The sequence below is a fragment of the Juglans microcarpa x Juglans regia genome, chromosome 1D, assembly GCF_004785595.1.
Source record: "Juglans microcarpa x Juglans regia isolate MS1-56 chromosome 1D, Jm3101_v1.0, whole genome shotgun sequence".
Lineage (NCBI taxonomy): Eukaryota > Viridiplantae > Streptophyta > Magnoliopsida > Fagales > Juglandaceae > Juglans > Juglans microcarpa x Juglans regia.
The window spans coordinates 29,351,726-29,365,721 of NC_054594.1; the positions used below are offsets into that span (position 1 = coordinate 29,351,726).

The following is a 13,996-nucleotide window of genomic DNA, read 5'->3' on the forward strand; positions in this document are numbered from 1 at the left end:
AAGAATATTTACATAATTACAGAAATTTCTCCTATAATCCAAGGAGAGTTGACTGGATAAATTTGGAAACTTTCCCACAAAGGATCAGTAGAATGTATGAGTTATAGGCAATGAGAAGCTAGAATGCATGCATGCATGCCCAAGCACTAATTAAAGAATACATGCACAAGAGGAAAAAAAAAAACCTGCTTCTGAGGAATGGTGCATATAACAGAAGAAACTCCATTTTGATTATAATGGTGCAAACAGCATTTTGATTAAAATGGTCCAATGTGATTAAAATGCTATAAGATAACTCCACTTTGATTAAAATGTGCAAACAGCAAACATGCAAACCACATTAATTTCTTTTGTGAGGAATTTTAGTAAAAACCTTGCTTGTCCAATGACTATAGCAGACCAAGCACATGTAGCACACCATACACAAAATCTGCTTGTGAGGAATACTATAATAAAACTCCACTTTGATTAAAATGGTGCAAACAGCAGAAGAAAAAAAAAATCTGCTTGTGAGGAATTTTAGTTTGTATAAGATAACTCCACTTTGTGAGGAATGCTATAAGATAACTCCACTTTGATTAAAATGTGCCAAAATAGGGTTCAGTATTGACCATTCTCCAGATTGGTCTAAGTTGATGAACATGCTCTGTTTGTATTCTCTCAACTTTCAATGGAACTTTAGTGATTGTAGAGGTTAGTGCCTATTTCTTGTAGTGGCTGTCTAAACCATTTTTACTGGGTTTTATTGGAGCTAAGAAGCCCAAGAGGGCATAGATGAGTCCATTTTTTACTGTCTGCCACACATTCACCCTCTTACAGGAGTGTCACACTTATTAGTATTACGAGTAGAATCTTCTAAACAAAATGAAACGCATTGAGAATGCTTGAATGCAAATTTTGAAGAAATCGAAATGTTATCAATTTTATTTACAAATAAGTCAAGCATATGAATTTGAGTTAACCAGGTGAGCAAGGGGTTTCATCACACACACACACACACCATTTTTTAAGCACAGGGAATGCCAGGAAATATTCTGTATTCCATAACCTGTTACCTATCTACCTCTGGAGAGGTTTCAGTTAAATTGAAAGAAAAAATTAATATGATGAGAGCATCATTAATTTAAAAAGCATGAACAACCTCATATAAACTGAAACATATAAAAAATATTAACATCCATGTTCAAGCTTAAAAAAGAGGGAATAGTTATTAAAACCTAAAAAATGAATGTAAACTATATAGTTTTAATAGACAACTGTCCAGCCATGGACTGATTGTAAAAACAATGTTATGAACCAGAACAACAAATCAGTAAACCAGCAAAACCCAAAGCAAGAACACTTTAACAAAACCTGAAATCAATAATCCATCCAATAAACGTACGGCACAATCACTGGACAACCACTAAAATAAGCAAAATCGCAACCAACAAGAGCAAAGATCTAGCACAAAATGAAGTAAGATCAAAGAGAAATTCCAGAAATTTTTACCCTTAGCACAGGCCATTTGGTTCTAGCTGCCGATTGTTAGTGTAGATCGATTGTCCTCCACATTGTTTGGTTCTTCACCCAAGCTGAGATAGATGAAAGAATGGACAACGAAACGGAAAAGGGGAGAGAGAAAGGAAGTGTGGGTGAAGCTATACGAGAGAAAGGAAGAGAAAGGGACTCGCGGGTTCGAGAAAAAGGGAGAGAAACGGAGAGAAAGGGAGTCAGCTTTTGAGGAAGGGAGAGAAATGAGAGAAAGCAGACGCGGGAGTAGAAAAGCATGGGAAAATTGGCCCAGCGATGGAGATTATTTTTCAATAAAATATACTTTTAGTTGGTGAACAGTAACTCGCTAAGTATGACTTTGGCTTTCCATTTACTGTAGCTCATAGTCTGACCTGAAGGAATTTAGCTAGTCCAATGCAGCTGATTTGATAAAAAATGAGCCATATTTTTAGCTTCACTGGCATATGGCTTGTCCAGGCAGTGCTCTTACTTAATCACGTGCCACAAGATCCAATATCAATTTTAATATCTTTTCTTTAATTGCTTACTTATTTGTTAAGTTATTAATTTCAAATGTGCTAATTAGTAATTAGAGTGGCTAATTTAAGTTCCATTATTGTGCTTGGTAGTGTGGCTTTCAATAATATAATTAAGAAGATAATTCTTTGATTATCTTAATTACATGCTTTCTGCCCATATCTTCAGATATTCTACGAACAATGCAAACTTCAGAGGACAGAAGTATGTACGATAAAGTTGTCAATGCTATCTTTGATGAAGATATGTTAAGCATAAAAGACCTCCATCGTCATGCTGGTAGACTGAGGTTGGCTGGAGATGAGACCTCTATTCAGTACACAGATTTAGATACTGAGGTTCGTGATTATGTTGTTGAAGTCACAAGGGAAGTGTTCAGGCGGCATTGTGCTAAGCATCTGGAAATAGTACCCATGCGTTTGTTGGATGATTTTCCACAGTTCAATAGGTTTCTCTTTCAATCAAACTTCATGCTATCTTTTTTACAGCAGTACATATCCCACAGTGCCTCTTGTTCCTAAATTCTTTTGTTGCTGGCTATTTATTTTCCATATTTTATGTGAAGGAACACTGTCAAACTTTTGACCCATGGAGGAGATAAGATTGAACTTTGTCATGAGCTGCGTCTTCCCTTTGTTAGTTGGGTGATCTCCCACCAGGTATTTACTCTATCAGTGGGAGCTGTGCTAGCTTTTGTTCCCTCTGTCATTGATTTTAGCCAACTTACATGAAATTATTTAGATTTCAAGTCAATTGTCTATACATTTATTAAGCATGGAATGAATATTTGGATTCCTATTTAAGCAAGGTGTTTCATCATATGTATTATGTTAGTTTTTGTTTCTCTGGCAAAATTATCTTGATTTTCTGTATTATGCTAAGCATATACTAATTTGGCAAGACTACTTCTTGGGCATAGGCTTTGTTTTTTAATTTTTAAGTTTATATTCACTCTTTTAAAGGCCATGTGTATTTGCTACAATTTGTGGGTCTCAACATGATATAGAAAAACAACTTTTCAACTTGGATACTTGAGTCTAAATCCTGATTTATAACTCATAGGAATATTCATATAAACGTGCTATGGTTGTCATGAAGTACTGAATAATTTCAGTTTTAAGTGGTTGACAGAGTTACTAAAAATGTTCACAAAAGGCTGCCAAGTGCATGAGAGGCTCAAAATAGATGCTAAGAGCATTGGCATTGGTTTCATCAAAGTTATCTTTAAAATTTGATGAAAAGTACATAATTTCTATAAATCCAAAACCTCCCTATCCATAATCCCACATTGAATTAGCCATTGAATTCATCAAAATAATAATATAATATTATTTTTTTAATAAAAATATTTTTATTTTTTTTTTATATTTTACAATTACACTAATCATATGTTAATTAATAATTTAATTTGATTCTTACATTATTATTACAAGACGGTTGGAGATTAAACGTGAATAAAAAAGACCTTTGAAGATTAAAAGTGAATAAAAAATAGATTTGATGAGTGAATAGTAGCCCTTCAAATTTGAAGAAACCTATCAATTTACTGTAGCTCAAAGCTTTACACTTATCTATTTGGCTAATCCAATGCAGCTTTATTTTGGTGAAATTCATCATATTTTGCATTTGGCTAGGCTTTTGATTAAGCCAATGCCAATGCTCTAAGGTATAATGATGGGAAAGGACAAATTGCAGATGAAAGTCAGAAAGTATTCAATCAAAGTTCTTTCTTTCTGAATTTTTATTATTTTTTAAATGAGATTTAGTTTTTGTGTCAATTGGAAAACTGGGAAGAAAATTTTCTAGATCTTCATTTTGTTGCTCTAAAAGCAAGGAATGAACACGAACTTGGGAGGAAGAAGAGTACCAAGAAAGGAATACAGGCAAGTCCTAAGATTTATCACTTGGCAAAGTGCTCCACCCATTTGGCCCTTACATGGGAGAATTTGTTGGAGCCTTAACGTGAGGAAACGTTGCAATAAATAAATTCATTATATTGGAGCTTAAGCTAAATTTTTCATCTTGTAAGAGTTAACCTTTTGAAACGATGGATGATTTGTTATTCTAAAGATGTAAATCCAGAGAAATATTGACTTATCAAAAAAAAAAAAAAAAATCCAGAGAAATATTGCTATAAAAATGGTCAACGTGGTATGTAGGTATTTAGGATTTAATCAGGAGCTCAAATAAATGCCAAAATCTCACCAGAAATCAGGAGATAATTTCACTTTGAAGTTTGTATTCATGGCTAGTTTTTTTAGCACTCAATAAATGATGCGTTGTCGTGTATGTGATACCCTGCATTAGTGCATTTTTCTGATGATGGGGCCCAGAGTTGGTCACATGATCTATGCTTTGCTTTGATGGTGGCTGTGCTTGTGGTGTGCATCTATGCTTGCAGAGATAAGTAAATGACGGAAAGTGAAGATAAAGGGATACAAAGATTATACATAGTTTGGCATTGAGGCCTCCGTCCACTGGTCTCGGGTGTGAAACCCACTATAAAAGTGGTCTTTTATACATGCTCTCAACCCTCAATATGGCTCTCTATCTATTACATTGGAGATAGAGGAAGATCCCTTTTGCTCTATGTTTTGTTGCTGCCCCTTGTCTTGCTCCTGCCAGCCTTTTTTGTTTACTTTCGCCTTTTTCTCCCTTGAGCTCCATGCATGTGTTGTCCAATCAAACTTCCGGAAAGCTTTTCCATTAATTATTGTGGGGCTTACTGCCAGCGTTTACCCCACAACACCATGTATTATCTAGATATGTGTTGAGTCCCACATTGGGTTGGTGGATTGTAAAGTCGGTGCTAAGTCCCACACGGGAAATTTACTTGGTCGAGATTAGTTTAACGATTTTAGGGAGCTACAGTTGTAACTTTGATTTGTTCTTTTGGCGTCTAGCGCACATGTGACAAGTGCTTCCTTTGGTCATGATAGTTCAAGTTTGACTCGTTGACTTCTACTAAAGCATATGTCCACATCCCACCAATCATTGACAAGTGGACTTTGAAGTTGTAATCATGACTAGTTTCAATCCTTGTTTACAAGTTCCCGAGGTGTAGAGCACTCAGTACAGTGAACTACGGTTCAAGTTTGAGTGGTTGATTTACAATGCAATTTCTTTAACATACATGCTCTATTTATTGTAAAAAAAAAAAATGCATTCCAAAGAATAATTTGTGTTTCTACTTTCTACACTGTAGAAATCTTCATTCAAACGATATGAAATATCGTGTGTCTATAGAAGAGCAATTGGGCATTCACCACCAAATCGCTATCTTCAGGTGTGCATTACAATAATTGAAATTGTCATGGGCGTGTATCCCATTCGTTTTTCATTTTTTGGAAGTGAATCATATGGAATGTTTCTTATAAAAAAAAATCATATGGAATGTTCCCAATGGTGCTTCCATGTTAACTCTTTGGGTGAGTTTTTATAGAAGTTGAAGTGTCCTTTATACAGCATTTGTTTTCAACAGGGAGATTTTGACATTATTGGAGGTGCCTCAGCATTGACGGAGGCAGAGGTTATCAAGGTTATACCCTGCTCTCTCTCTTCCTCCCTAACCATCCATCCCCTGGGAATTGAATAATGGAACTCTCCTGTAATTTCAGTGATTAAGAAGTTTATTTTGTCCCTTTTCTCGCGATATACCTTTCTTCCCTTTCTAAAATGGTTTCTTCAAATTAATGTTGTAATTCTTGGTGCTGAGTTACAAATAAGGAATGAAACTTGGAAATAAGTATTTCTTTAGGAAATATATTGTATGAACCATACGTGCAAGATGTTAGAAAACAATCAAAATGATTTGGTCCCAAGTGGCCTAGCACTTTAGTCAATGAACAGCAAGGACGACATGGGGAGATTAAAAAGGACTGGCTGGTAAGACATGTAGCTCCATGGGTTTTTTTCTGGGCCAGGACATAATGTATCAAACCAGGCTTTGTAGAGGCCTGCCAGTGAGTGGATTGGATAACTCCCATCAGAAATTGTAAAATTTTGAACCTCATATCAACTAGGTGAGATATTTGATAACGTTTTACACTTGGACCTATCAAAGAAAGAAGTTTGTGGATAAATGATGTGGATGTTTATAAGGAATCGGTGTTCTTACATTTTAGAAATTCGTGGAAAAACCAAGTAGAAAGAACTAATTAAGTGTCCAAAGTTTAGACCTCTCAACTTTTTGCCTGTGGTTGAGGACTATTATTCATTGTACTGTTGCTCCTTTTGCAGGTGACCATGGACATTATAGCTCAGTTTTTCAATGCAGATTCATGTGACATTCATCTAAATCATGGGGACCTTCTGGATGCAATTTGGTCTTGGATAGGAGTGAAGGCAGAGCATAGACAGAAAGTAGCCGAGGTATATCATGAATGTACGCATGACATTAGCACCATTTAGTATGTAAATTTGACCTGACAGATGCTTCCATCTCTAAATGAAGCTTCTTTTGATGATGGGTTCTCTGCGTCCTCAATCTTCTGAACGGAAATCAAAATGGGTTGTCATAAGGCGTCAGCTTTTGCAGGTTTGTGGACAATTATATAAGAAAAGAGCTATGCATATAGTTACCCTGCAACTATCATTATCTTAAAAGTTATATTCCTATACATATAGTTACCCAGATGGGATCTATCTATTTATTCTTCTTGATTTTTATTCATTTACAGGAGCTCAATCTGGCAGAGGCTGTCGTAAATAGGCTGCAAACTGTTAGTTTAAGGTTCTGCGGAGCTGCTGATCAGGCACTTCCGAGATTGAGGGGAGCGTTGCCAGCTGGTAGATTTTTTTGTTTATTATTTACATAAATCTTATGATGTATTATATCCATGTCATTAGCTACAATTCTAATGCAGATAAACCTACACGCAAGGCACTTGATGAATTGTCAGACCTCTGTAGCTACTTGAGAATTTGGAGGATTGAGAAACATGTTTATATAGATGCATTAATGCCCCCAACTGAGAGTTACCATAGAGATTTGTTCTTTCAGGTATAATATCTTCGTTTGTTATTTTTTATTTTTGAAAATCATGTCAGTTACTCAACAGCTACCCTTTCATTCTATAAGCCAGTATTGCTAATCCAGTGAAGTTTCAATTGATACTAACTCCCAGCCTACACCACTGGCAAAATTGGCTGGGATTGGTCATGTGCTGTCCTTTTTTTCTTATGGGCATAGTTATTTACTTGGCCTAGTTTGATGATATACTTTTCTTTGGATTTTTTTCTTTCATTTGGACCGTGAAGGGGAAGGGGATGGCAGCTTTGTTGTTTCTGAGACTCAATTGGATTCTGGAAGTTTATCTGCTTTCTACGTTGGCTGTTTTCCAAATATGCTTATTTGTTTGTAATGGGTATATTTTGAATGGTGGAAGAAGTCTGGGAACCTAATTCCTATTACTGAGCGATTGTGTTCAATCCTCTTTTATGCTTGATTCCTTTCCATCCAAATGCACCACATGAGACACAAAAAATCTTCTTCCACCATTCAAAATATACCAAAGATGGTTCCTTTGTGTCTTATGTGCTGCATTTGGATGGAAAGGAATGAGAGGTGTTTTAATGACAAGAAGCATACTTTGGACCAAATCCGGAATTTTTTTATGCACTCTTTATTGCTTTGGTTTTCTGCTTTAGAGATTAATGGACCCTCTGTTCATGATTTTCTGTTGCTGCTTTCTGTTTTATAGAATGTATCTAGGTGTTTTCTATTTTATACTTTCTGTGTACATGGGCTTTGCCTATACATCCGTTTCTAATAAAATTACTTCTTACTTACAAAAAAATAAACCTTAGCTGTGATGTTGCAAAATTTTAGTGTAATCGGCTCCTTCATCCTTCGTCTTATCTACTCATTCATCTTCTTTAATCTTGGCAAACTACTTTTATCCCTCCTTTGCCCTCTTCTCTCTCTCTCTGAGATAATCACTATAACATACAGATAGATCTATTTTCAACCTGGATATATGCAAACACCATTTAGCTAAAACTTAATTCCAAGTAAGTAGGCCTGGCTAAGATCCTTTTAGTTGGAAGCATCAAATAGGTGAAATTAATTTGAACATGGTTTTTTTATTGAGTCAGTTAGATGTCTATGTTTACAAAATGAACATATGATAAAATATCAGCCAAGAATGTGTATTTCCTACCTGCATCTCAACTAAGGATGAAATTAATTTGAACATAGTTTTTTTATTGAATCAGTTGGATGTCTATGCTTACAAAATGAACATATGATAAAATAGCAGCCAAGAATACAAGACAATAATTTTTTCACAAAAGAAAGACCATGAAGTATTATTCATCATGCAGTGCTGATGTCACCTAACTGGGGTCCCAGGAAGGGTGGTTTGTTTCACTTGTCACCTTAAGCATTTTCTGTATAGAAAAGCAGCTCTCAGTATTCAAACCCATCCACTTTCCTTCAGCAACCTGAGAGTTAACCATTGTACCAGAGAATGCCTCTTTTAAATCGAAGCCACACATTATAATAGAAAATAGTTGGAAGATTTGATTTCAAACTTTTAATGAAAGAAGGTTAATGAGGATATGACTGAGTGCAGTAATCTGGTTAGGGCTGTAAATAAACAATACTACCTGATAGGCAGCTCGAATTCGGCTTGATTAAACTCGAATTTGACTCAATTCGATTATTAAATAGGCTGTTCATGAACAAAACATTAGACTTGATTATTAAAGGATACAAGCTTGTATAAAACTCGCCCGACTCGATTAAAGTTAGTGAACATGCTCGTATGATGCTCGGCTCGACTTGTTAACTCACTCATATATTAACACACACGTATATAATATATAAAAATACATCATATTAGATATGTATATAGTTCACTATATATATGGTATATGTGTAGTAGTTCTAATGAATATATGTATGCATATATAATTCACTATGCTATAAATATAATTGTATAATGTTATAAACTATAAATATATAGATATCTTATACAAGTATAATTGATTTGAGTTGGATTAGAGCCAAGTAGCCATATATTCCTCTAGCCATTTAATTGTATTTGTAAATAATTGTGAAGAATTGTGATTGTTAAGAACAAATTTGTATCAAATTGTATATTATAAGAATGTTTTGTTATTTTATTTTATTAGATTCTATTTTAAAAAAATAATAATAAACGAGTCGAGTCTAGTTGAGTGCTCATTTGAGCGCTTAGTTTGATTTTTGGCCGAGTCTCTAGTCAAGTTTGGACATGAGAATGTATTATTCAAGTCTGGTTCGAACATCCAATAAAGCTTGATTTTCAGCTCAAGCCTGATTTTTTAATAGCCGAACTGAGTTTGACCAGGCACTATTCGCTCGAACTTGGCTTGATGACAGCCCTAAATCTGGTATCTAGTTTTAGTAGGCTTGCCTTTAGTGACTACGTGAAAATATTTCATTCAGTTTTATTTTCAGGTTCCTATAATTTCCTAAGAAAGAATAGCAACAAATTTATGTAGTTGATTGAAGTTTGGATCTTATGTTTATCTGTTATTGTTAAGCATGTTAGTTTGTGTTCAATATACATTGTTGCCACCCTTTCTGACGGATTAGTCGAGCTTTAAGTACAGATGCTTTATAACATGGAATCAAACGTTATTGTCTTTGAAGTCCTTGGTCCAAGTCTTAATGGCCTCCATTTTGTTACTTTTTGTTTTGCATGTGTAAGGCATGGAGCTGGTTTACTGTTACCGAGCAGACCTAAGATGAGGAGTATTAGTGTTGTGTACTTCCTATCATTCTAGGATCCCTTCTTGATAGTTTAAGCTTTCGGGACTGATGGTTTACAGCATGATGAAAAGCACATTATTGTAATAGCAAGTAGAGCTTTTGGTATTGGTGTCAACTTTCACCTTCGAAGACAAATTACTTGTTGATTGTAGAAGATAATGAATGACATCCAGATTTGAACATGAGGATTTAGCGGAAATTCACTGAAGAGTTGATTGCACAAAATAAAAAATGAGTATACAGTTTGGCCTTGCTTGTTCATTTTAGCCCCCTTTTTTTTTATCAATAATTATATTTCCGTATTTGGTCTGTTTGTTCATCTTTCACATCAGCCAGTCAAGAACCCAAGGGAAGAGCCAAGCCAACACTTGCAAAGAACCTCTTACTGTTTGATTAAGCATTTCATCGAAATATTATTTACAGAAACACCCATAAACATAACTGCTTTTTTGGAGGTGTATCAACAACCAAAAATAATTAAAAGCATAGAGGCATCCCAAGTTATACTGCAATATTAACACAGCCCTTGTTGGGCAAAGGACCAGCAGTGATGTGTAATACAGCTATTTCTACAACCAGCTAGCGCAGCCTCTTAGAAAGAAAATGCATACATCAAACACTCCATGGCTATACAGCCCTAGCACTGTCTAACAGTAAATAGACATTTTCAAAATCAACGATTGTCAAAGATTTTAGTAAGAAGCGATCCCTGTTGCAACCAACAGTTATGTTAAGTTTTCTGCAGTCCTTTCACAGGTTATATCAGCTTCTGACGCAAGGCTTACCTCATGCAGAACTATCCCATCATGTTACAATTTACTGCATAGTTCTAGGCATTTCTCTCTCTCCAAGCCTAATGTGCAGCAACATAAAGCACGATCTTGCTTACAAGATTTTGATATGCTATTCCTTTCTGAGTATTGGTCCATAGAACAGTGTCATTCCAACTTTTCACCATGCAAGGAATATTACACTTCTGGTTTAGGGTTCTCATACACATATAATTGAATATATAATAACTATGTTGCACTTTTATTGCCAAGGTATATTTAATAAAGGAGAACAATCCTGGATCACTTATTGAAGGTGCATTGCTTGCTGCTGGTGGCCGCTATAACTATCTGCTTCACCAACTGTGGGGTCATGAATATGTACGTTGTTACCATTAATTTATTTGGTTACTTCGTATTTTCCATGAATTCTGTATGTATGCATGAGTGCACACGTTTCACACATTATAAACAGAAATTTTTGTTTTCTTTTGGATGCTCATTTTGGTTCTACCTGTTGTATAAATAATTTATTGGAGGAAATACATTATATGCACCTTCAAACTACCATAATTTTTTTTCATTATCTAAAATGCCCTTGATTTTGCATAATTTCAATTTTTACTCCTACTATCAAATAAAAATACAATATATTGTTAATGATGAAAGCCAAGGAAGTGGTTGGACTCAGCCACACCAAGGGGTGACCCCAGCCATCCTCCTCAAGCTCACCCCCCATGCATGGTCCCGCTGCCGGCGGATGTGTGACTCACCCCCCCCCCCCCCCCCAAAAAGCGCCCCGGGCTCCAGCAGTTCGGTGGCTTAGGTTGCCACCCTCACATGGACCTATCACAGCCTGGCAAGGGGTGGCCACCTGAGCCGCCCTGCTGGGTGGCTAGTGTGACCACTCCCTCAGGCCAGATTCCCACAACCTGTGTAGGTCGTCTCCATGACTAACAGCATGGACAAAACCTTGGCTATGGGTCACCAATATGGAGGCTACTTTAGACTTTCGTTCTGTTTGATTTAACGTAGGAGAGAGAGAGGATGCAAATTTCTGAAATGTGATGGTTTAAAGTGTAAATTGAAGAAATGATGGTAGTTTGGGTATCCAAAATATAATTGCCCATATTGAAATATTGAATAAACTTCGATTTGAAAATTATATTAACTCTGATCCATTAGTTACTTCTCATTTTTTTCATATTCCAGAAAACAAGTCCTCCAGGTGCTGTTGGGACTAGCCTTGCATTAGAGACAATAATTCAGCGTTTTTCAATAGATTTTAAACCAACTAGGTGCAATGTCCTTTACCTCTTACATCACATTCTCTTAGTCTATTTCATTTCCACTAACCCATTAGTCTTGGCTCATCATGTATGTGTATTTACATTTGCAGAATTGAATCTAGCACCATAATTCTTGTTTGTTCACGAGGAGGAGGTGGTCTGTTGGTAGAGCGCATGGAACTTGTTGCTGAATTGTGGGAGGAGAACATCAAGGTTTGAACATTAACTTTAAGAAAATATATCAAAGGAAAACTAGGGTTTTCTTTTAAGCAAAGTAAGTACGATGCTTCCTTATTTTTGCACAAGGGCGATGCTGGAGTAGTATTTTTATTGTTATATGTAGATGATATTATCATCTCTGGTTCAGATGGACTCAGTCAGGTTGGTTTAGATAAAGATAAAGATGTAGTTTGTTGAGATTCAAATTGAATTCTCAATCTTATCTTTGTAATTATTTCTGGAACTATTTTTTATAATGAGAAGGAAGCACCTCAAAGAGGTCTTCGGCCCAATCTGACAAAGTAGTCTCCTTTAAGTTGCTTAACTGTTGCTTTCGGCTTTCTGGCCCTGTGTCAATCAGGCTGAGTTTGTACCTGCACCTGATCCGAGTCTTACAGAGCAGTATGAATATGCAAACGAGCATGATATAAAATGTCTTGTCATCCTAACAGACACAGATGTATCTCAAACGGGTTCTGTCAAGGTGATACTTCTGTCTGGAAGTCCATTTCTGAATTTACTATCTTGTAATGATATTTCATTAAAGTAATGTAACAGAGTAGCCTGCCAATTAACTTAATGAAAGGATATTGTTACTTATCTCATTAACATCAAAATGTCATGACTTCCTGAAATTACCTAATGGCCGTACCCTTTTCTACCTTGACTCCCATGAACTGCAACTCGTAGCTTTTCTTCTCTATTTTCTGTTGGCACTGTAGGCTGGAACAACAGCTGGAGTGTTGGAGATGTGAGTGACAAGGTAGCTAGTTCAATTGGAGTAATTTTACAAATCAGTTGGGAAAATATAGGGCAAACACCTATATATGGAATCATCTTAATTTGAACCCTTGACCTCGGCACGCACAACTAGTAGTAGTACACATTTTCATACTGGTTAAAATGGCTTATTGAACTGTAGATCCTTTTCAATGAAAATCTGCAATAATAATTTTGAGAGTTCTTAATGGGATCAAGTGGAGATAAGTGCAGCCTAATCTTCAAGGCAATGTTAACTACTTTTATAACGGACACACTGATAGTGTTCTTGCTTCCCAAATGTTCATGGTTCCACTTGGGGCCTGCACCAGTTATCAAACTTTCCAATCATCTGAGATTTTCTTTTGACCTGAGTCCATCTTGGTCATGTTGGTCTTTAATTTTCTCTCACTATTTTCGTGTTAACTTTAAGAAGCTTCTTGAAGTAGAAATATGGGCGCACAGCCCCACGCTTACAGGTGATCATACCTGTGAAGATGTATAATGCCTAATTCTGTCTCCAGGTTCGTCATCTTGAACTCAAAAAGGAGAAGAAGGTTGAAAGAGAAATCCTAGTCAGATTTCTATTGGCCGCGATGACAACACAATTTAGAAATCCCTCCATTTGGAATTAGGCCTGTCTCTCTCAATGCAATACGTTTTCAGGTTCGTAAATCACAGTGCTTCTCTTGTTCTTTCATTTTAAAACGCGTTGAAATGATATTAATAGTCTTCTGAGCTGTTATTATCAGTTGTCTAATTGAGAAGTCATTATTTAGTTTATTATAATCAATTAATCTACTGTTGCAATCACTGTCGCAGATCATACTTCTTTCTACGACAACCCCTTTCGTTTCAAGAGGGCCAGACTATTACTGGAAGTCATCAGTCCTATTCCTGTTGGCCACATGAGGAGCTCCTGTTTGTTCTTGTTTTTTTTTTTTTTTTTTTTTTTTTTTTTTTTTTTTTTTTTTTTTTTTTTTTTTTTTTTTTTTTTTTTTTTCTCCTAAAGAATGTAGAGTTTCTTCCGCTTCATAGTTTAAACCACCCACATATTATTGGAGTAAATATGAAATGTTAAGATAGTCAGTTGAATAGGATTAAATGGTGAGTTAAGGCGGGTTTTTTTTTCCTTAGTGTACATAGTTCATAGCTTTTCCCAAGTTGAT

General features: G+C 35.8%; 1 protein-coding gene across 4 annotated transcripts in view; it reads left to right on the forward strand.

The window, feature by feature from the left end:
• LOC121253467 (eIF-2-alpha kinase GCN2) overlaps positions 1 to 13,758 on the forward strand; it is a 59,504-nt gene extending 45,746 nt beyond the window's left edge. For 3 of the 4 annotated variants that reach the window (XM_041153483.1, XM_041153481.1, XM_041153487.1), the window contains 14 exons: positions 2,200 to 2,479; positions 2,597 to 2,690; positions 5,237 to 5,317; positions 5,513 to 5,569; positions 6,271 to 6,402; positions 6,485 to 6,568; positions 6,711 to 6,819; positions 6,897 to 7,033; positions 10,834 to 10,941; positions 11,773 to 11,858; positions 11,960 to 12,062; positions 12,430 to 12,552; positions 13,352 to 13,493; positions 13,650 to 13,758. In XM_041153483.1, coding sequence (XP_041009417.1) covers positions 2,200 to 2,479; positions 2,597 to 2,690; positions 5,237 to 5,317; positions 5,513 to 5,569; positions 6,271 to 6,402; positions 6,485 to 6,568; positions 6,711 to 6,819; positions 6,897 to 7,033; positions 10,834 to 10,941; positions 11,773 to 11,858; positions 11,960 to 12,062; positions 12,430 to 12,552; positions 13,352 to 13,462 — 1,505 coding nt within the window. In that variant the 3' untranslated portion in view covers positions 13,463 to 13,493; positions 13,650 to 13,758. Of the gene's footprint in view, positions 1 to 2,199; positions 2,480 to 2,596; positions 2,691 to 5,236; positions 5,318 to 5,512; positions 5,570 to 6,270; positions 6,403 to 6,484; positions 6,569 to 6,710; positions 6,820 to 6,896; positions 7,034 to 10,833; positions 10,942 to 11,772; positions 11,859 to 11,959; positions 12,553 to 13,351; positions 13,494 to 13,649 lie in introns of those variants that run through there. The other variant, XR_005938405.1, reaches the window with a different exon arrangement.
• The last annotated feature ends 238 nt before the right edge of the window (positions 13,759 to 13,996 follow it).